The sequence below is a fragment of the Trachurus japonicus genome, chromosome 13, assembly GCF_045865225.1.
Source record: "Trachurus japonicus isolate A0001 chromosome 13, Traja_1.0".
NCBI classification, from domain to species: Eukaryota; Metazoa; Chordata; class Actinopteri; order Carangiformes; family Carangidae; genus Trachurus; species Trachurus japonicus.
The window spans coordinates 11,530,618-11,554,060 of NC_140919.1; the positions used below are offsets into that span (position 1 = coordinate 11,530,618).

The following is a 23,443-nucleotide window of genomic DNA, read 5'->3' on the forward strand; positions in this document are numbered from 1 at the left end:
TTATACATCAGAGGTGGGAATCACCATATGATATGATCACCAGACTCGTGTCTACATACAATATACAATATGCAGCGATATATATAGCAGTTTATGTGAGTTGTTAACATCTGTATAATTTTGTCATGCAAAATATTGCCATACAATGCTGTATCGATTTTCTCCCCTTTCCCATATAGATAGATAGATAGATAGACTTTATTGATCCCAAGCTGGGAAATTACAGTGCAGTAGCAGCATTACACAGACACACAGTGACGTAACAACATAATAGTATAAGAATATAAAGAATAAGAATATAAAGAACAAACTATACATAATAAAATAGCAATAGCAAATAAAATAAAATGTACAAAAGTATATACAACAGAATTGGCAGTAATCCATATAATATAGATTATAATTAGGGATGCAACAAAACTCAATATTGATTCATATGCACATGTTAACAGAAATATTTTCAGTTTTGCGTATAATTTATAGTTTCCATCATGCATTATATTTCTGTCTGTGCCTGTGAGTCTCTGCTCTAGGACAAGCAAATGTCCCATTAAATATCGGTGGACCGCCGTCTTCTGGGTTCAGCGTTCAAAGGAGAGAAAGCACAACAGTCAGCAGCAGCAGATTGATTTATTACAACCACAAACAGATCATCAGGTTCTGAAACACCAACTCTCAACAAGCTGCTTTTCACTGACTGACTTGAACGCACCTCTCACCTGTCGACACCTGTGCAGCTTTATGTTTGTTACCAAAATATCACACAAAGTGGATATTAAGGTCAGGAAAAGACCAAACTGTCAGAGCAGAGAGTGAAAAGTGCAGATTAAAGAACACGCAACACGAGCAGAAAAAACTATCATCATGATTAGATAATAGAACAAATTCTGGTGGTTTTCAGTTTGGAGAGACACAGGTTTTAATGTTCATTTGAAAACCTTGTCTTCATGTTCATATGTTAATAAAACCTGGTTCATTCATAGATAGATAGAAGAGGAACCGTCCAGTTCATGTTTAGAGTTCATTCCTCTAAACACCGACACATGAGACGACCTGTATCAGTTTCACCTGAGAGTCTCCAGTGCAGAGTGAAAGATGAGTTCAGTTCAGTTCAGTTCAGGACGAAGTCTGAAGACAGAAGGAAACTGAACTGTGTCTGTGTCACAGTTTGTTTATGATGTAAATCTTTTTCCTTGTAAAATATAATTTATAATAGTGACGGGGGCCTTTATTTACCTCACCTGCCCAGGGTACCAGGCAGGCGTCTGTAAGAGAAAGTCCTATATTGTATAAGTATATTTGCTCATATTTTAATATGAATTCTCCTTATTTTCTGTTTTGTTTCCAGTTGCTCCGTTAATCTTTTCATATTTGCGACCGTATGCAGCAGCGAGCTCGTCTTCATCTGGCTCTTGAAGCTGCTCGGCACCTGTTCACCTCTCTGCGCTGTCGGAGTTGGATCACCCCCCAGTTTCCACATAGTATGTTGGTATAGGTAGCAGCATCAGTTCACAGTTTACTCCCATTCAAGTCAAGCCTCTGTCTCTGGTTCGTCTCTGGATGTTCATGTAGCTGAACAAGCCTCCAGACCGCTATAAGAGACCTGGGTCTTCATTGAATAGCAGTTTATAAGTGAGAAAATACAGTGAAAACAGTTAAGGGACTCTTTGTTGGCCTTCTGATTGGTCTGCTGTTCTACCAATCAGAGCGCTTCTCCCCATGTCACATGTTGCGCAGCGTTCTAAGGTTGGACAACCCTGGGATGAAACCATGGATCTATTAATATTATACATCCATGGGTGAAACCCTATGAAACGAGATAGGTAGACAGCAATTTTTTTCGGCAAAAACTACTTTTTATCAATGAACACATAGCCTACTTCTATACTACTTTAACCTTAAAAGTTATCTAGCAAACGTAACGTTACCGTTGCTAATGTCTTTTGAACTCTGTGAAGTTTTACGAGGAGAAACGGGAGATTGGCGGATATTAAGCGTTAGCTAGTTGCTAACATTAGCTAGCATCGTTAGCTAGCGCCGTTAGCTACTAGCTAGTAGTGAGTGACCAAAACAATGATTTTTCACCACTTTTCGGAAAAGTAATGTCTGTTCAATCGCTCTTTAGCCACGTCTGTCTTCTATCACGGACACCATTTTTCTGATAGATAAGTTAATTCAAAATTTCCTTACAAGCAATTTAAAACATTGGAAACCGTGACCATTGTTTGTCCAACCTAGCAACAGTAACCGTGGAGGCGTATTGATATTACATGTTGAACCCGCCCAATGTGTTCACACAACAAACTCATTACAGTTCATGTTTGTTATAAAGAGCCGGAGCTCAGTGACACACGGGAGAGAAGAAGAGACAAAACAAACGCCTTGATACTGTGAAGAGGTGGAGGAGGTGTGTGTGTGTGTGTGTGTGTGTGTGTGTGTGTGGGGGGGGTGTCATCATCATTATTATCATACTGAGCTCTAACAGTCAGTTCAGTTGAGCTCCGTCACAAAACACATTCAATCCTGTCAATAGAGGAAATGAAATCAGCCGCCTGGTCGCAGAAATGATTGGACTGTGGATTGTGTGTGTGTTAATGCGAGCGTGTGTGTGTGTTGCTGTGTTATTGTGTGTGTGTGTGTGTGTGTGTGTGTGTGTGTGTGTGTGTGTGTGTGTGTGTCGGGGGGGATTTGGCTCCAACATTGTCACCATCTGCTGACAGCAGAGAATATTAGAGCACATTCTTGTGTGTGCGTTAGAGGAATGTCACATGGCCCCCCGGGGGTTTCTGTGACATCACAGGACCAGGGCCCCGAGAGGGAGGGAGGGAGGGAGGGGGAGGGGGGGGGACCAGACCCCCAGGACCAGGACCAGGACCAGGACCAGGGGCCCTCAGACAGAGAAGGAGAGGGAGAGTCTTAAAAACATGCACCCAACTAATTAGTGATGACGTCTAGAGGAGGAGGAGGAGGAGGAGGAGGAGGAGGAAGATCTGTCTCTGTCTCTGCGTCCATGTTGAACTGAGGTGTGGTCGTTGGCCTGACGTCTTGTTTTCATGGGCGAACACATGATTTAATTATTTATTTATTTATTTCCAGTTACATAATAGAAACAGTGTTTTGTCTCTAGTTTTAAGGGGAGACACTACAGGTGAATAGGGTAAAAATTTCAATAACAGATATCACCATGAAACTTCCCAGATTTATCACTCACATCAAGACAGATATTTTTTGTATTACAAGTTTTGTCAAATTTTATGTTTAAATATATAAAATGAGGCAATATCTGATGAAATATGCGCAATTTGCATACATTTCAGACAACAAGCACAGCACAGTATGTCACAGTAGCTGCTAACTTTTGGCGAATTTAGGAGAAATTTACAGACAAAAGAGACAAAATTATGTAAAATATCCACCTTAATGTGAATTTTCTACCATTTCGTTTGACTTTTCTGAAAGAATACATGTTCAGGAAGAAAAATAGCCAAAAATCTCAAAATTGAAACAGTGTTTTCGCCTGTTACTGTCTGGCCTCTCCCTCCACATCGACAGTGTTTGCTGTTGTCGTGTTGTGTTCAGGTGTCTCTTTGTTTTTCGGTGCCTTCCTGCTGCGCGTGGCCTCGGAGCAGCTCCCTCAGCTGCTGTGACATCATGATGATGTAATGACCCGGAGGAAGGGAGTGCTGTAGTCTGATGAATCAGCTGTTGAGCCGCTCCTCATCCTCGCTCGTCAGGGATCGAACACGCAGCCACACGATCACAAACACGACACACCCTCTCATTCAGTGGTTTTTATGACCTGTAGGTTCAAACTGAAGACATCAAAACTATGAAGAAACACATTATAAGGAGTTATGTTGTAACTTGAAGGTAAAGACACAGCCAATAAGAGCAGAGAACTCCTTCAAGACTGCTGGAAAACCACTGACCATCAGAATCAAAGTGTGCAAAAAGCTGCCATCGGATCTAAAATATAAAATATTCTGCTTTGTTTAACACTTTTCTATTTACAACAGTATATAACTCCATATGTTCCCTCATAGTTTTGATGTCTTCACTTTGAAATCAACGATGTAGAAAGTAAAAAGAAAAAACGTTGAATGAGGCGGTGTGTCCAAACTTTTGACTGATAGTTTGCTGTGGAGATGGTTATGTCACAGTCACAGGTGCACAATGCTTATAAATATATAATATATAATATATATAAAAGATGTAATATAATTTTATTTATCCTTATTCATATTGTTTTTAGTGTTATTCTCATCTCTCTGTGCTGGTGGCAGTTGGAGCAGAAGCCATGTTGTTTCCAGTTTGTCCGTCTGTACGTCCTCTCCTTGACACGATGTCTCAGTTTTATAGAACTTCTTTAAAATCTGGTAGAAACTTTCATCTGGACTCGGGGAGGAACATTTCCAGTTTTGGTGGGTGAAGTTGTATCTCTGCTGGTCTGGAGGGAGTTTCTTCAGATGTGGCACCAACGTTGATCTGGACTCTGTTAGATCATTGGACTGAAGGTGGATGTGTTGATGACTGTGGATGATGTGGTGGTGTAAAGTGAAACCAGCCTGAGTGCAGCTGATCCTTTCGTTTCTGAATAATTCATCAACGTTTCTTTCTCTGTGCACGATGATGAGTTCAGGGTGTCGTTGTGCACTTTGTGTGTCGCTCCCGTACTTTGGACTTGTCTTTTATCTGTTACTTTTTTCTTGGATGCCCTTAAGAGAAGTGATATAGTAGATAAGGTTACTCCTCGTTGCAGCTCTCAGGATGTTCCTGGACCCTCACGTAGGCTAATCGTTGTGCGGCACTTTGTCTTTGTCTGCTCTTGTTGTGGTTTTCTCCAGCAGTGTAGACGCCTTTATAATAATCCTGGGTTTTAAACATGCCGCTTATTTTTGGGGGTTTCTCTTGGCGTCACATCCTGCTCTAAGTTTCACCCAATCAGAACAGAGCAAACCTCAAAGCCCCTCCCAGGAGTGTTTTGGAGTGACCTACACTAGCTGCTCACACCGATTGAACAAGCCTAAACCTGCGCCCATACATTAAAGGGGACATATTATGGGAGTATCACTTTTTGAAGACTCTTTAACATGTATTTGGGTGCTAACCCTAACCCAAAATGTGAGAAACATTTGACAAACAAATCTGTAATGTTCAGGCTCTCTAGGATGAAATCCATGTGGTTTTATGAGCTGTTCCCTAACTAGTTTTTCTAATTTGCATATTAGCATCCCTACCTGTGAGTACAGGTACCGGTAGAAGGGGCGGAGCCTGGAGAGCAGTGGTTCATTTGCATTTAAAGGGACAGGCTCTGAAACCAGCCGTTCTGAACAGGGCTGAAAAGAGCTGTGATGTTTGATCCTTGACGGTATTTTGACCAAAGCATGTCACAGATATGTCTTTAAGGTCGCTTTCATACCAGAGCTGTTTGGTTTAAACGCTTTAAACAGACCGGGGTTCGTTCTCTGGGATAGTTTCTGCAGGGTGTGAAAGCTCATCTGAACTCTGGAGCGACCAAACAAGCGAACCCTGGTCTGTCTGAAAACCTGGGTCTCTGTTCACCTGCTAGTGAATACAGGACCAAATGTAGAAAATGTTGCAATCCACAGTGCATCTGTAACGTTGGCAACACAAACACCTCCTAGTCCGTCATCGACCGTATCCTATTTTCCTCCGGTGCTGTTTTCCTTTCCTTTTCTCATTGTGAGAGTGAAATACTCTGTTGCACTGCCTGACCTACTCGTCATATTAAACGTCTTGCTGAGCCTCGATTATTTGATAAGTATAAAAAAAAGGAACAATTATGAAGGTGACTGTGGTTCTATGGATGACATGTGGTGTGTATATACAATAAAACAGCTAATTTAACATGCTGATCCATGTTTTCTGTTTGTACAGTTTGGTAGCTTCAGAAACGTCAGTGTGAAAGCAGAACGGAAACAAGTGATAACAACAGTGTTATCGAAGCAAGTTCTCTTGGTCAAGTGTGAAAACGACCTGGGAACTATTTTAATTAGTGGAAAAGGGGCAGAATAGGTCTCCTTTAATCTGGACGCTGCCATTGAAGGTGAAACGAGGCGGAGGGATGGGATGTCTTTGGTGTAGTTAAAGTGTTTGACCTCATGCTGCTGCTCCGGATGTGACAAAACTGTGGTAGTAAACATCCATACACCACGTTACCAGAGTTTTCAGCCTTTAGTCCTGAATGAAGAGTTTCAATCTCTTCTCCTCTCATTTTATTTTATTTTCCTGAAGCAGTAACCCTGATGGATAAGAGCTGTCAGGCCGATCACGCTCTGTTATAGAGCGAATCTCCTTGTTGTTTACAACTACTTCCGGGTAGAAAACCAGCATGAGAACAATAGTGACAGATGAGAGTTTCGCTCATTTTTCACGCCGTTTAGACTAATCTGATGTTTGTAAAGTCTATAAAACCAATGATTGGACAAACATTACTATTTCTGTGTGCACGTTTTTGTAATTAGTCATGGTTAGCGTAAATTGGCAGAGCTAACCGTTAACGCTAGCCTAGCTGTTTAACTTTAATAACTCAGTGACTCAATAAACGGTCCATGAACTTTTTTTTTTTCCAGTGGATATCTTAGTTCCAACATGATTGAGCTAAATGGAGTAGTTTCATGTCGTGTCCAACAACAGGAGGGTTTTAAAGCAGAACTATGCAGGATTTGGGCTGTAATTATTGTGGCTCAGAGTCACTGTGATGGTTGAGTGACCTGTTATGAAGTGAATGGGGTCTAGGCCAATGCGCTCACCCCCCCCACTGGCTGAAAACCGCACTTGCAAGATCAGTCGTCCGTCTCGGTGTTACAAATCTCGTCAATGGATAGAAGTATCGCGAGAAACTGCCTTACGGCAGTACGAGATAAGAACGCATATGACGTCATGCATGTCACGAATCGTGATTGGTTTGAGTTCGGAAAGTCGGAGGAAACCATGGAAACATGAAATGTTTGTACTGAGGAAGTTCAGCTTGTGGCTAACGGGGAGCTAATGCTAACACAGACACACACACCATGGGTCTTTTATAAGATAATGTAATACATCATGACACACACACACACATCTTTGCGTTTTGGAACCTTTATTCATGTGTGTGTATGTCTGTGTCTTTGTGTCTTTGTGTCTGTGTGTGGCCGTATTAGCGTTAGCTCTGTGCTAGCGTTAGCTCCGTGTTAGCATTAGCTCCGTTAGCTCCGTGTTAGCATTAGCTCGGTGTTAGCAGGGCTTAGCAAACAGCAGTAAACACAAGCACGTGTAGGGGGCGGAGGTGGTGGCGGCGAGTTTTTTTTTTTTTTTTACGACAGTGACATGTGCCTACCAGAACTGTGGGGGAGCTCCGGAGAGGGAAAAAAAGAGAAACCAACGAAGGAGCGAGCTATTTCCGGCCGACTTGCAAAGTTCTGCTTTAACAGCTGACGTCCTGGTGTTAGCTTAGCTGCCACCATTAGCTTAGCTACCACTGTTAGCTTAGCTACCGCCATTAGCTGTCCCTGTCAGCTGAGCCACTGATGCTTTCTAGACACTGTGATTCCCCCAAACTGAATAAATACAACACATAGCAACACAAAACACACACACAGAAATAATATTGTTTCTTCAATCATTTCAGATTTGTCTAAACGGTGATAGGGCGTGAAAAACATGATATAGCCTATAGCTTATACCTAAAATCTTGTTCGTTACTATTCAAATTACGTGCTGGTTTTCTACCCGGAAGTAGTTGTAAACAACAAGGAGATTCGTTCTGTACAGAAATAACAGAACTTCCAATGCAGGGATTGACCAATCAGAAAACAGCATTTAATAGAGCTGTGTACTCTAAGTCTGGTCAGAAATCATGACAGTGTTTATTATCAGGTGTTTCTCACTTTCTGCACACATGCACCACAAAGTGCATGCACCTCCCTCTGCTTCCTCTTCCCTGTTATTGAATATTGATTACTATATATCTATATGTTGCTCAGCTGATCAGAGCTACACACTGGCCCATGTGACTCTCTCTCCCTCCATCACTCTGCTGCTCACTCCCTCCAGCATCATGGCAGCTGCTGCTGCTGCTGCTGCTGCTGTGGAGAATAATGGAGGCTTTGTGTGTCTGCAGTAGGAAACGTGTGCAGTGTAGTTTCCTCCCGCCGGTCCTGTGGCGCCACCTTGAGGCCGTGGAGACGAAGTGGTGGTAAACTGTGTGTTAGTGTGTGTTGGTGTGATTTCTGCAGCCTGAGGTTATGTGTCTTTGTGTGGGCGGGGTCGTCTCTTTTGTTTGGACTGGAAGGATCCAGTGTGTTTGTGTAGAGACAGATTGAGACACGAAGCTGAGTGTGCGATCAGAGCGTTCAGTTTGTCCGACAGCACAGGAGTGAATGAAGGAGAGTTTATTTCTAACGTGAGAATAAAAACAGGCAAACAAATCACAGAAACTGAACAGATTCAAATATGTGTCAAATTTAGCCCCGCCCTTAAATTTTAAAAACTGTTTTTTGAATATTTCCAGGAAGTAAGTTTGTTTTTTGCTTTTAGAAACTGAACCAGATCAGTTTTTGATTTTCAGAATAGTGGATTTGAACCTCAGCTTGATTACAACCACTTCCCCCAGTGTTATAGATAGATAGATAGATAGATAGATAGATAGATAGATAGATAGATAGATAGATAGATAGATAGATAGATAGATAGAAAAATGAATCACAGGTGACAGATACATTCAGTAAAACAGTTTGATTTTGGCAGAAACTGACCTAGAAATTGATCTTTTTTAAACATTTCACGTGTGTTTTCATTCTTTTATCTGTAATAAATCTGTTTATGAATAAGAGAAGATACTCAACGTGGAGGTTTTCAATCAACTATAGGAAAAATCCAAATTTGTGTTAATATATATACATATAATACAGTTCTATATTTAATAGTTTTTTTTTGAGAGAAGAGATGCCAGTGATGAGGTTTTCATTCATTACATCAGCCGGCCTCTGTGAGTTGTTTCCTTCATCATGTTTCTCTGCTTCTGCTTTTCTTCGCGCCGCCTTCGGCTTCAAACAGGAAGACAGAGCAGGTTGCAACACACTGAAACCTCTCTATGTACAGAGTGTAGTGTAGTGTGTGTGTGTGTGTGTGTGTGTTTACTGAGGCAGGTGGTATAGGAACAGCAGAGAGTTGATGAAACAGTTGAGAGAAGAGCTGGTCGGTTTGGTTTGAGGTTCAGGACGTGGGATTAAACGAACCACAGCAGCAGCAGCAGGATGATGTTGACTGGACGCAACGTGAAGGTAGGTTTGTTAGCGACCGATCGGACGGAGCAACGTGACCCTGCAGAGTCTGGAGATGTTGTTCACTATGAGTCATTTTTAAATTAGAGCAAAGAGCAGCAGCTGAAATCTGTTGATTTATCTATGACTGAGCAGGAGTTTGATGTTTTTTTCGGAAAGTTTAAGTTGGTTTATAATGAAACCGCAGTGAAACAAAGATCAAACCAGTGGTTTAAACTTCTGACCTTTTGACCTCTTGTTGTGACAGTTCAGTATCAAAAGACTCAAATGTATCCAACAGACTTTTCTCCTCTTCTCTCCCACTGATCAACACATGATGACTGCTGCAGCCTCGTAACACAACACCAGTCTGCTGGTTTTAAATAACAAATTAGCTTCATTTACATTTTTCCACCGACTTTCTTTAAAGTGAAATAACACTTCCTGTTCAGTTTGCATTGAAAACGCCTCCAGTTTTCTTTCTACTGATTTCAATTTTCCTTAAAGGGATAGTTTCAGGGATAGTCAACATTTTGGCAAATTCTCCTCTCACCATAATCCCTATAGTCGTAGCAGTAGGTTCATCACCTTTAATTATCGGTGCATGTTGTTTTGAGATATGGAGGCGGAGGTGCATGGTACTTTTGCGTTTCCCTCATCAAACTCATCAAATACACAATCCAACAACTCCACAACGCTCTGGTGGACAAGTTGTGACCTGCACATTCACCACGCTATGAGATAATAACGTATAATTATGTAACGTTACGACACATGAAGCAAATACTCTGAACTACTTTCGCTTTTTAAATCACTCGGCCCAGGAAAGTAGTTCCAGCTGCATTTCCCTCTAAAACAACTCTGTCTGGTAACGTTCTGTTATTATCTCATAGTGTGGTGAATGTGCAGGTCACAACTTGTCCACCAGAGCGTTGTGGAGTTGTTGGATTGTGTATTTGATGAGTTTGATGAAGGAAAGGCGAAAATACTGCACGTCGTTGTCGTGCAGAGCTCACGTCTCTGCTCCGCCGTTCTAAAAACAGCTTGCACCGACAATTAAAGGTAACAAACCTACTGCTATGACTATAGGGATTATGGCCATAGGCGAATTTGCCAAAATGTTGAACTATCCCTTTAAAGTTGAATGTTGAAAGTTCAGCTCCACATCCAAACAAACACACAGAGTCATATCTGGGTCAGACTACGTCCTGGAATACCTGTCCACACCACCACCATCATCAGACCTTTATTTGTAGTGTTGCTGAACTACGAGTGTAAACTGTATGTTCTCAATTACATTAACAGACTGTTCACACACACACACACACACACACACACACACACACACACACACACACACACACACACACACACACAGAGAAGCAGCTGAAATGACAGCAACTGCAGGAACATGTGTTGGTGGCTGTGGCTGCTGATTGGACAGTGGAGGTTCCCGGGAGGGGGGGGTAGATGGGGGGTTGGGGTGGTAGGTGGGGGAGGGGGTTAGGTGGGTGGGGGTTGTCTGGGGTCTGGGGGCAGTTCATGACAGACCTGCTGTGGTCCAGGCAGGTCCTATTTTTAACCCCCCCCCTCCACTCAACACGCTCATATCACAACAGCTGTCCCCACATCTCTGGTCTGTCCACTGACAGGAATAACCGGCCAATAGGAGCCCGGCCTCGCTCGCCCTCTCTCTCTCTCTCTCTCTCTCTCCCGTCCCGGCTCGGCCGCCTCACTGTGTCTGCAGCCGCTCGCTCAGACTCGACTCTTTGACTTTGGACACTTTTTTAATTTGACGAGGGAATCGAACGACAAGTTGTGGAATAACTTTGCTCACAGGTAGAACGCTGTGTGTGTGTGTGAGGAACAGAGTGTGTGTGTGTGTGTGTGTGGTGGAGAGTGAGTGACCGGTCCGAGGCCTCCAGGCTCCACAGCCGGCGGCTCTATATATAGACTGGAGGTGGCTAAGTGGAGGTGTTGGTTGGTTTGGGGGTGGGGGGGCGGTTTGAATGTTTTCCAAACTGACTGTAACATTTTACATGAGCAGCGTCAAACTGAGCTGATGTGTGTGTGTGTGTGTGTGTGTGTGTGTGTGTGTGTGTGTGTGTGTGTGTGTGTGTGTGTGTGTGTGTGTGTGTGTGTGTGTGTGTGTGTGTGTGTGTGTGTGTGTGTGTGTGTGTGTGTGTGTGCGTGCGTGCGTGCGTGCGTGCGTGCGTGCGTGCGTGCGTGCGTGCGTGCGTGCGTGCGTGCGTGCGTGCGTGTGTGTGTTGGTTGGTTATGTCCACAGTGGGAGGTCAGCGGCTCGGTCTATGACCTGGTGACGCTTCAGCACACGTTTTGTTTTAGTTTAATGTTGTGAGTTTTCGAAAATCTGACATTTTAGTAGTTCATATATTAACTCTGAATGTACAGATGACACATGGAAATACACTAAAACACACACTGGCACATTGAATTCATTAGTTTTAGGCCGTGGCGAATGTATTTCCAGCACTAAAAATACATAAAAAAATGTTGACGGCCATGGATAAAGTTATAACATTAAGGTATTTATATCAATAGTTGGCCATTTATTTGTGCATATTATAAAAGTATGGAAGTTATAGATGTCAAATGTGCAAAAATCTGAAAATTGACAGTGGGAAGGAAAATCAATCCATTTCAATCCATTTTTGCCAGTACAGGGCTGTCTAGCCTTATGGCCGTCAACCTTTTTTAATGTATTTTTAGTGCTGGAAATACGTTCGCCATGGCCTAAAACTAATGAATTAGATTCAGCTTCAAATCTGTTCCACATGTTTCTGTTGATGAAGTTTACATTTCCGTCCATTGGATTAACTCAACATGTTATTCAGCAAACGTGTGCTGGTACAGTACGTTTCCATGTTTTCGATCAATATCTCACATTTAATTCACTGTGAGTGTTTACAGGCTCGTTGTGACTGGAGGCTCGAGCCATGTTGGAGTTTCTCCGTTCATCATAAATTAAGTTTAATTTGTTAAAAGAAAAAGAAACATAAGATCATCCCTGAGTTATCCTAAAAAGCAAAAAAACAAAAAAAACATGGCGAATGTATTTCCAGCACTAAAAATACATTCAAAAATGTTGACGGCCATGGATAAAGTTATAAAATTAATATATTTATATCAGTAGTTGGCCATTTATTTGTGCATTTTATAAAAGTTATAGATGTCAAATGTGCAAAAATCTGAAAATTGACAGTGGGAAGGAAAACCATTTTTTCCAGTATAGGGATGTCTTATGTTATCCTAAAAAAAAACAACCAAAAAACTCATTAAAGATCTGGATCAAACCAAGAAATGTGTGTAATAATCATCTGATACATTCAGGTTTCTAACTAACTTGCTAATAAACCCAGAATGTCATATTATCAGATTTCTGTTGCCCTTGTTAACCTGATTTGTTTTGGCTCCAGTCTAATTATCTCAGGCGGAATTAAATCCATCTAACCGCCTTCAGATCGACGCCTTTCTGCTGAAGTACAATTCATCTTTCCTGTAAAATATTAAACCCCCGTGGCGCGAACGCATCGTTAGGAGACTCAGGTTTAAGTCAGGATTTGTTTTGGAAAATGATCTGGAGTTGCTCAGCTACAGACGTTGGACACCTCCAGGAAAACCACAGGTGATAACAGTCTAGAGCGGGATAAGGAGACTGGTTTAGACGTTCCTTCACAGATCTAAACTGTTCTCGTGAGCTGATTGTGATTCACAAGTCCTAAATCTCACTCAACAACTTGACAAATGAGTGATTGTAACACACAGTGTAGGAGGCTCTGAGGTCATCTCTCTGTTTTTGTTTCTGCGGTTGAGGTGTGAACGGTGAGAAGATGCTGCTTGATGTCGATGTATTATAGATCAGATCGCTCTGTCAGGAACTGGTTTGTGTTTTTATGCAGCGTCACATTTGGTCTTTGTTTGTTTGTTTCTAAGATGTTAGTTGTTGTGTAAAAGCCCAGACAGGTGGGTGTGTGTGATGATGGGATGGGATGTGATGTGCGACTCAAGCAGCTTCAGTTCCCCGGCTGGCCCACGGCCCCGCTGCACCGATATCTAATCCAAAAATAATCCTGTTAGTCAGTGTGCTAATTCAGTGACCACTGATAAAAACCCATTAACCTCCGGCCAGACCAGAGAGAGCAGGGGGCAGGAGGGGCAGGAGGAGTGGGGGGGGCATTTCTCTGCAGGATGTGTCGGGTGGCAGATTCTGTAAAGTCTGGATGGTTTTTCCATCAAACAGGCAGCCTGGATTCATTTCAGGTTTCACTTTTTATCCAACATGACTCCAGTAAACCTTCCACCGTCACCTCTGCTTTAGGCTGCTGGTTCTGGTTCTGGTTCTGGTTCTGGAGGCTCAGACCTTTGGTGCTTTCTAATGAACCAGCCCACATACAGTACACACCAGTTTAAAGGTATTCAGAAAAGAAAATTGATTTTGAGCTCACTATGGGTATTAAAATGAGTGTAATCACTCATCTATCAGACGATGCAGCACAAACTTTGTGCAAAATTCTATTCGAGTAAATCCAGGCCAGGATATGCAGGATATGCGTCATGTTGCTCACAATTCATCAGCCAATGATATCAGGGTTCTGTCGTCCGTCAATCAAACGTCTGAGAAAAACCAGGAAGCTTTGACAGCGAGTAGTGGTTAGGGACTCGTCCACCACCACCAACACAAAACTCACACACACATCCAATCTTAATACTCCTTCGAAACACTGTGTCCCACCCGGTCCCGCCCCAAACATTAAATATCCCGCCTGCTTGGTAACTGCCAATCAAATTCGGACAAACGGCCGTTTCTGAACACCTTTAAGCCGAACCAAAGTGGTTCCTTCCTGCTCGTCTTCACAGCCTAGAACATGACGCAGCCCACTGATGATGTGCCCTTAGACCCTCACATCGACTGAGGAGAAACTCCATGAAAAACCATTTTAACAGGGAAAAATTGGAGAAACCTCAGGGTGAGCAACAGAGGAGGGATCCCTCACCCAGGACGGACAGATGTGCAATAGATGTTTTAAAAGTTGGTGCACACAGATTTATCATCATTTCACAGTTTTGAGTGTTTGCATGTGCAGGTCTTTTGCGCACATGTAAACACGGCCGATGCACAACCTCCTCCAAATGAATCCCAGAGATGTTTGACTCAGCTGGTTGATCTACAGCTTTCAGATGGCAGCAGGTTGAGATCAGTTTACAGAGATGCAGAGAGTGAATGATGGGTCAGTGTTTGTGTTTTTCACATCAACAGGTTAAAATGATCCTCAGCAGTATTTTTAGAGGCCGACGTTGGTCTGCTGCGTTGTTGACATTGTGTTGATGCTACAGAGTTGAGATCAGCTCAGTGGTTTATTGTTTATTTATGATTCATGAGAATGTTTTTGTCGTTCGCTCTCAGGTTTTAGTGGGATAGGAAACTTGGATGCTGTCGGCTGTGTGGTCATTTCTACTCAACCTTCTCTTCATTGCTTTTCTGTTCACAGCTGCTTCTCGAACTATTAGAATAACAGTGAAACATTGTTTTTTATAATTAAAGTCAAAAAGTGCAACTTTTATATGGAGATTCAATGGTAATTGAACCAAACTTTAAGACACTAGATTTTTCACATTCACTTAAAATTAAAGAAAAGGTTGAAATATTTCACTCTGAATCTAGAATATGTTCCTCTGTTCATCTGTCCCTGTATTCTCACCACTCTTCCTCTCCTAGCTTCCCCCAAATCATCATCTCTTCCTCCTCCTGCTGCTGATCTCATCTCATCAATCTCAGCCCATGACAGCTGATCGGCCATCATGGCATTCTCATCTCGCTTTTCCTTCTGGGAGAAAAAGGGAAGTCTCTCATTTGGACGTTTGATACGGCACTGCATGGTTTTCACACTGGGTCGTAACACGTGTGGCCTGTGGTCTGTGTGTGTGTGTGTCACAATAAGAGTGTGACGGCTTTCACTCTCTCGTGTGTTTATTACATTGATCACCGGAGGTGGAAAAAGCACGGGGAAATTAACAGAAATGTTGCTTTCATGCATGAAAAATAACTTTACAACGAGGAAGCAGAGTACCAAGAAGGTCCTTATTTTAGCTCAAATTATGATGTGTGATCTCTTTTCCTGAAAATACTCAAACAGTTTTTATGTCTAAACCACAAGAGAAATAATTATACTGCAATTATTTTCACAGATACCATGATTTTAATGGTTTTCACATTTGATTTTCAAAGTTCAGCCTTTCCTAAACCTAAACAAACTCTGAGCATCAAAGGTCTGGTCCTCCGGCCACTGGTGAGCTCAGATGGGTCATATCTGAGGATGAGGACTAATGACCTATATTCAGGTTATGTAGAGCACACAACACTTCATGTTGCTAGGTAACGCAACGGATGCTTTCGTCCTCGTCTGTACATTGAGTCCCCACAACGACTGACTCATTGTTGAATCTTACGCGTCGTAAAAGTGACGGGCTCTCTGATCCGTCGTAAGCATTTTAGTCCTAAACCTTCAGCCATACCCAGCATGCACCTGTTGCTGAGGTCATGTTAATCTTAACCGCTGCCTCATAGTGACTTCATGCTTTTAGTGCATTGTTGTGTGGTTTACAAACTGCTAGTGTTGGTCCAGGAGTGACTGTAGCCTTCTCTACCGACTCTCTGACACTGTGTGTAGACTTGAAGCTGAGATGATCTCAGTGCAAAATACAAATACTACAGTAGTTGTCATTCAAAAAGTGAAATTACTTTTTAACTTACTCAAAAAAACAACTTTGTTTAACTCTTTCCTTCTGCCTTTGATAGTGATCTCTTTGCTGTGACTTTTTACCACCAGTGCAGCGAGCGAGTGCATCATTTCTTAGACCTTGAAATAGTAGACAAAGTTAACAGAGGTTGAGTGCAAACATGTTTATACGCAAGACATGGCTCGTAGCAGAAACTTTGCATGTTTTGAGGCTTGCATGGTTGCGTGTTGGGCAACAGCTTCATATCGAATCAAGGGTTTGATCTGGTTTCCTTTTTCATATCAATGCCTTTAGATCAAAGACGAGAACAAGCCAGGCTCCGAAAGTGTAAGTAAATGTCATCCTTTATTAGAGGTTTCACGGGGGTTAATACTGTATGTTCAGAGTCAGGGAAGAAAATATGTTCATACAGTGGTTCTTACTGACTTTTGAGGATAGTAATTAATTTTGTCTAAGGAATCTTGAACAGTAAAAATCATCCATCACACCAGGCTTTACAGAATCTCTATTAAGACATGGCTAAAACCCTCTTTGTCGCTCATAGAGGTTGTCCATGAAATTGTGTTGCTTGTTGCACTTCTGTAGAAACTGATTTAAAGTTATTTGTGACATTTGGAGTCAAACATTTATTGTTGTTGCTGAGATTAAATCGTTGCGTACATTATTTCCGTCCTTATACTTCCTCTCTTTCCTTTCTATGAGTAGCCAGAAAATGATGGACTGTCTAACCGGGCCAAGTCAGTACCAGCTCTAGACCCTGGCAGGGGGTTATTCCGGGCAAAGAGTCCCCCACCAGTTACACTTACGGGGTCATTAACCCGAGTCAGGAGTCCTTCCCCACCTAAATTCAGAACACCTGTTAAAGTGCCAGAGCCACCGTCAAAGTTGGAAGAACGATGTAAGAGTCCTGAAAGGCCGCACACTTCTCTAAGCCCACAGCCAGATATGAAGAGTTTGCAAAATCAGAATGGCATTATGGGCAAAAGCATGGTCAATGGTACTCCCACCAGTAATGCGAAACTTCCAGGCACCAGCACCAACCAGACGGATGCTACAGATGACCAGGGTACGACACATAAAAAAGTGGTCAAGGTGGTTCGTACTGTTGTCAGGAAGGCCATGCCCTCAGAAGAGGTGGAGACGCAACCAGCTGCACCAACACAACCAGCAGCCAAAACTCAGGAAGCAGCCAAACCCGCAGCTGAACCAGTGAAAGCGGTTCCTGCGCCGGCTGCAGTGTCCAAGCCCAAGGCCCCCACGATGCCGGGGTTCTTGTTTAAACACGACGTCATCAAAACAGAAGAAAAAGACGACATTTCGCGAGGGTTGAAGAGCATGATGATCCGAGGCAGAACGCGAGAGCTCCGCCCACGAGTGCACAGGGAGGAGCGAGCAGAGAGAGCAGAGTTGGAGAAGGCGAATGAGAAGATCGTAGAAAAGGTTGAACAGCCAGAAACAAAGGAGGAGCCCAAAGAGGAAAGACCTGCCACCAAACCACAGGAAGTCCACCAGAAACTCACAAACTCCAGTTCAGTTTTACAGAGAGTCAAATCTCCTGTGGTTCCCGAACCGCCGACCAGCGTTGCTCCATCCCAACCGGCAGCTCCACCTTCTTCCAAGACATCTCATTCCAGACCTGCATCTCTCCCAAAAGTTGTTGGCTTCATCCCAGCGCCCAAGCCCTCGCCCATGTCTCCACCTCCTGGTTTCGTACCAAAACCCAAACCAACGTCTGACGCAAAACCCACCCCTTCAAATCCACCTACTACCCCCGCCCCAGTTGCCCCAAAATCTTCCACCCCGTCTCCTGCTTCACGTTTCATCCCAACCCCGAAATCCCCTAAACTCACGATGCCCATGAGTCCTCCCCGTCCTACCCCTGGTCCTCTGTCTCCCCCTCCAGGACCCATTCGCATTCAACAACCTACTGTCAGTCAACAAGAGGTACGGTACGGCGTCCACACTTGGCATGTCTGGTCAACATTTGAAACATTGGTGTGGAAAGTGCATGGCCGTTTGAAATGCATGTTTGTAATAAAAGAGCACAGTGGTGGTTGGTTTGCGGACTCCACATATGTGTGTGGCGTGGCACGGCTCTAGAGTCACTTGATAGCCCTCGAAAGCAAAGTGTGGAACTAACATAAAATATTAATCGCCTGTCTTCTGGACAACAAGAGGAAAATGTAACCGAGGACCCGTCTGCAACTTCCATCCATAATAAGGAAGGACTTCAATGGTTTTAGATTGCATGGGCCTTGTGTTGAAAGTTGATACCGCATGTCCAGTGATTAGAGGGAAGGTGTTTAGCCAATGCTTTGCAGGTATCTGGTAAATTAAAGATTGGTAATTCAAAAATATAGTTGAGGGTCAGATTAAGGTCTTGCTTTGAGATTGATCATAAAGATTAAGGTTTGGACCTTTGCTAAACTAGAGTTAGATAAAAGTACCAGACTGTCATGATGAAGTTCCTCAAAGGTTCTGGTAGCTGCTTGACCTTTGTCTTGGTCAAGGTCTATTCTCTCTCACACAACAAGGTGTCCTGTAAAGGGGTGGCTGGAGTGCCATGGAGGTTGGTGATGGCATTCAACTCCCAAAGGGTATAAATTACTAACCTTAGGACAAACTACTTAAAAGACAAAGAAATATAGTATGTTAAATAGTGTATCTGATGTACTTTGTCAGTTGTGCATGTTGTTTTGGTCTTTAGCGGAAAAGGTAAAAGTTTTTTCTGCTTTTACAGCAAAAATTACAGGAATTTCACAACAAGACCAACGTGGTTCTAGTAGCACTTTGTAGCTCAGACCCTTCTGTCTACTTCTAGACAAATACTACCTGTTTGTTGTGTTTTGTCGATGGGCTGTCGTAGATTGAAGACATTCACCTATTAGACAGATTAAACCTCTACAGGTCATTTGACAGATAGATGCCTGATGAGTACCAGTTGGACTTTGCTGGCTTGGTGTGTGTTTTTTTGACTTGCTTGACTTGATTTAAAGCAACTTGGATCTAACAAATATCTTTCACTTAAGCAGAAAATTGTATGACTGTGTGGAATTCATTGACTTTCTTGTGCGCATGTTGTGTAAAAGCAGTTTCCTGAATTTACCTCGAATATGGTCCTTTTTAAAAAAAGATTGCATCAGTAACTCAGACTGGTCGTGTTGACAGAGTTTCCTTCAAGAAACAAGAGTTATTCCAGTTGTGGCTTATATGGTGTTTTATTAGCTTGTAGTTTCTGTGTAGTTGCTGTTGTAGTCGTAGGCTCTGCTTCTTCTGTATCAGTGGGCTCAGTGTCGATGTGTCGCTTGCTGCTCTGACCTGTAGGAGGCGCCGCTCAGTCCCACCGAGGAGGCTCAGAAACGGCTCATGAGGATCTTCGGTGCTCCTGTAAATCCCCCGGCTGTCTATCTGTCCATACTGTTGTCTTCTTCTCTCATCGTTTTTCGTTTGTCTGTAGATGTTTCACTAATTCATCACCTTGTCTAAAATGTTCATTGGTTGCTGGTGTTGAAGGGATAGTTCAACATTTTGGCAAAGTGGCCCATTGCCATAATCCCTATAGTTTTAGGAGTTGGTTTGTTACCTTTACTTGTCGGTGCAAGCTATTTTTAGAACGGCGGAGCAGAGCCGTGAGCTGCTCAGAGCTATGCTACGGAGGCTAATGGGATTTCTTGGTTTCCCTCATCAAACTCATCAAATACACAATCCAACAACTCCACAACGCTTTGGTGGACAAGTTGTGACCTGCACATTCACCACGCTATGAGATAATAACAGAACGTTACGAGACTGAGTTGTTTTAGAGGTAAATTCATGCAAAACCACTGATGCGCGTTCCTGTCGAGGGCAGTTTTTCGGCATTTGCCTCCAAAACAACTTTGATGAGGGAAACCAAGAAATCCCATTAGCCTCTGTAGTGTAGCTCTGAGCAGCTCGCGGCTCTGCTCCGCCGTTCTAAAAATATCCTGCACCAACAATTAAAGGTAACAAACCTATTCCTAAAACTATAGGGATCATGGCAATGGGCCAATTTGCCAAAATGTTGAACTATCCCTTTAACTTTAAGAGATAAAAGTGTTACCAGTATATTCTCCTTCTCCCAATTGTCTTGTCTACTTACTCATTACCATTCAACCTTCCTGTCAACTGTGACTGCTTAAGATTTAGATTCCTTCCCTATGACTGCTTTGGTGCATTCATTGGAAAAGTTGCTCAACATTTTTATCCAAAAATCTGCCGATACTCAGTTTGACATTAATGTTTTATTTGAACCTAAAAGTTGATTAGTTACAGCTGTAAATCTGGCAGGTTGAAATAGCAGCTGTAGGCTACTAAACCTGACACACCCCTGTTTTCAGAAGCTACTTGCTCTGAACGCTGAAGGGCTGAAAATGACAAGCTGCTGCTTGAATGTTTCAAACACTGAGGGGATTGAAAGCTCACGTCTGTCTTGGAGCCGTCTGGAATGGAAAATGCTTTTCTATAGACGCACAATTGATCCAAACTTTGACGTCTGACAGTGTGAATGTATTTACAGGTCAGTGGAGCATGGTGCTAAATGTTAATTGAATGTTTGTTTAGAGCTGTAATTGATCCGCTTTCTCACAGAGCTGTTTATCTTCGTATTGATTAAAGCAGGATTTGAGCCAGTGGTCAGAAACAATAGAAAACCAACTGGGCTTTTACTTTGAAAATCCAATTTCTGGTCTCAACTGTCACTTTAGGTTAAATAGGCTTCTTCAGATCAAACAGAAGGTTCATAGAGATTTTCTTCATCTTTAAAGTGTCTTACTAACCCCCCTACCCCCTCCATCCCATCTTTATCTAAATCAAAGACATTTTCATTTCTCCATCATGTTGTGTTTTCATTCTTTTACATCTCCTTCATTCAGATTTCCATGTTGACCTTGTCCTCTTCCCTCTCTCCACGCTTCACTCACCCTGCTCTGCTCTCGCTGGCTGCTGCCGTTGTGTCTCTGTTGCTGCTTTGTGGTTAAGCTGGAGCCGCCGGTCAGTGTGTCGTCCTCTGTCCAAGCCCCTGTGGCCCCTGTGGCCCCTGTGGCCCCGCAGCCCCAGGGCCCCGTCCAGCAGGTACAGCTGTCCCTTCCCCCGGAGAAGTGCGGGAGTTTATACTTATGTGGCTTGTCGGAGTTTAAAACCCAAAATCCTTCTAACTTTCCCTCCTTTTTCTCCCTCATTTCCCTGATGTGCAGTGTTTAACTCCGACAGATTTACATATTTCTCATTTTCAGCCTTAGAAATTCGCTTTTGGTATTTTTCTAATCTGTTTTGAAGAGGCTGAAATCTTCGTCTCGTGGTCTCTACGACTACGATCTGTTTCCTGATTGCAATGGACAAACTTAAGGAGAAACATTTTCATTTTATTTTAATACTTTATTTCCTTTGAAACAGCTTCATGTTAAAGATGGTCTGACTGTTACTTCTCTCAGCCTCAGGGGACGTCGATCCTAATTTAATTCCTGTTAATCCAGTAGAGAGATAACAGCCTTAGCCTCGTTGAGGAGGAGGAAACATCGTCTAAAAACACCTCATTTAATACTTTCTAATTCAAGACGTACACTCTGAGTTGTTATTTGACCAAAGTGGTGGAGAGACTGCACATCAAGTCCCAATAGGGCTGGGCAGTTGATTGAAAAATAATCAAAACTGGTCATTAATCGTAATTGAGGTAAAACTTTCGGTAACACTTTACAATAAGGGTCCCTTAATTAACGTTAGTTAGTACATTATTAAGCATTAATTAACTGTTTACAGATATATTAACAATCATTATTATGTATTACTTAGGATTAGGAAACACGTTAATTAATGTAGCCTATTAATAAGCAGTTAATCAATGTTTACTACTACTAGAAAAATAAATTATTAAAAATTATTAAGTAATAATAAAAGTTGAATAATGTAATTTGTTATCATTATGTATGCATTACTCAGCATTAATTAACACATTAGTTTATATATTAATGCTTAATAATGTACTAACTAACGTTAATTAAGGGACCCTTATTGTAAAGTGTTACCAAACTTTCAGTTAATTGTGATTTTTTTTTTTTTTTGCCATAATGGCCCAGTCCTAAAAGTTTTTTCTGCTAAACTGAGTTTAAAAACGTCCTGAACTTCAGTTTGTGCTGGAAACACCGAGGTGGCACTGAACCCCTGAAGGCAACATGAGGTTCCTGATGATGCGATGGCGTCCATGTTTGTTGTATTTTCGTGACACACGGCGCTGAGAGCGAATAACCTGCATGTGTGTGAAGCTGTTTTTTTTTTATGAATGGAGAGTTGAGCTGCGATGCGGAGCGGCGACTGTGTGAGCGAGTGAGTGTCGTGTGGCGTTCAGGTGCCTCCAGTGAATCTGTGTTCGTAATGATGGAGTCCAAACCGCACTGTTCATCTCTCTCTGTGTGTGCGTGTGTGTGACTCATATATAACTGTAACCTTTGACCTCCTCATGCTGACCAGGGATCAGTGGACGAGGACCCCGTGGCCGTCCTCCAGGCGTCTCACGCTGCAGCTAAGCAGCCTCAGGTCTGACTGTCCCTCTCCACCAGCTCGTCCTCGTTCACCTGCACCGTGGAGTGTTGTGCTGTGCTGTGACCCCCCCCCCCCCCCCCCAAACCCCACCAATCCTCTTTCCTCCACACCTTTTTGCTTGTGAACTTCAGTTTGTCTTGTTTTGTTTTTTCCTCCCTCATTTTTAAAAAGTCATAAATAGTTATGACTTGTTTTTCCTTTGGGTTTTGATCCAAAAATATCTGATTTCTTTTGTGTTTGTTTGCTTGTTTTTTGATTATTTCAGTGTGATTCCAGTTTTATCGTGGTCACCAGGTTGTTGTTAAACCCACACACACACACACACTGAGTGTTTCTGGTTTGAAGTTTTCTCTCACACACACATGAACACACACACGTCACCCTGAAAGGAGCATGCAGTGCTCAGACGACAGTGAGACCATTGAGTCTGCTGTCGGCCGCTGCATGGTCTTCATCTCGATGAAGCATGTTGTGTTTGGTGGTCTCCCTCTCTCTCACACACACACACACTCAGTCTTGGTTTCTTCACCTCCTCACTCTCCTCCTCCTCTCCCTGTCCCTGTCCCTGTCCGTCCCCCAGGTGAAGACAGAGGAGCAGATTGCAGCCGAGCAGGCCTGGTATGGATCAGAGAAGGTCTGGCTGGTCCACAAAGACGGATTCTCCCTGGGTGAGACACCGGCACTTCACTTTGTTTCATTTATTACAGTATGAAGTCCTCTTCTTCATCTTCATCTTCAATCCACTGTACCATATTGAACAGAAAACCATCATTATAGACACTGGCTGCATCCTGACTCCTACAATAGAGGTCAACACGTATGAACGTTACAGCCACACCTCAGAGACTCAGCTAACTGACTTAACT

At 42.8% G+C, this 23,443-nt stretch overlaps 1 protein-coding gene across 5 annotated transcripts in view; it reads left to right on the forward strand.

Annotated features, from left to right (window-relative positions):
* The window catches only part of myo18ab (myosin XVIIIA b), a 157,522-nt gene that overhangs the window by 24,243 nt on the left and 109,836 nt on the right, over positions 1–23,443 (forward strand). For 3 of the 5 annotated variants that reach the window (XM_085794829.1, XM_085794830.1, XM_085794831.1), the window contains exon 2: positions 23,158–23,245. In XM_085794829.1, the coding sequence (XP_085650955.1) occupies positions 23,158–23,245 (88 nt within the window). Of the gene's footprint in view, positions 1–10,921; positions 11,103–15,000; positions 15,121–16,314; positions 16,350–16,727; positions 17,967–22,505; positions 22,572–23,157; positions 23,246–23,443 lie in introns of those variants that run through there. The other 2 variants (XM_085794827.1, XM_085794828.1) reach the window with 2 other exon arrangements.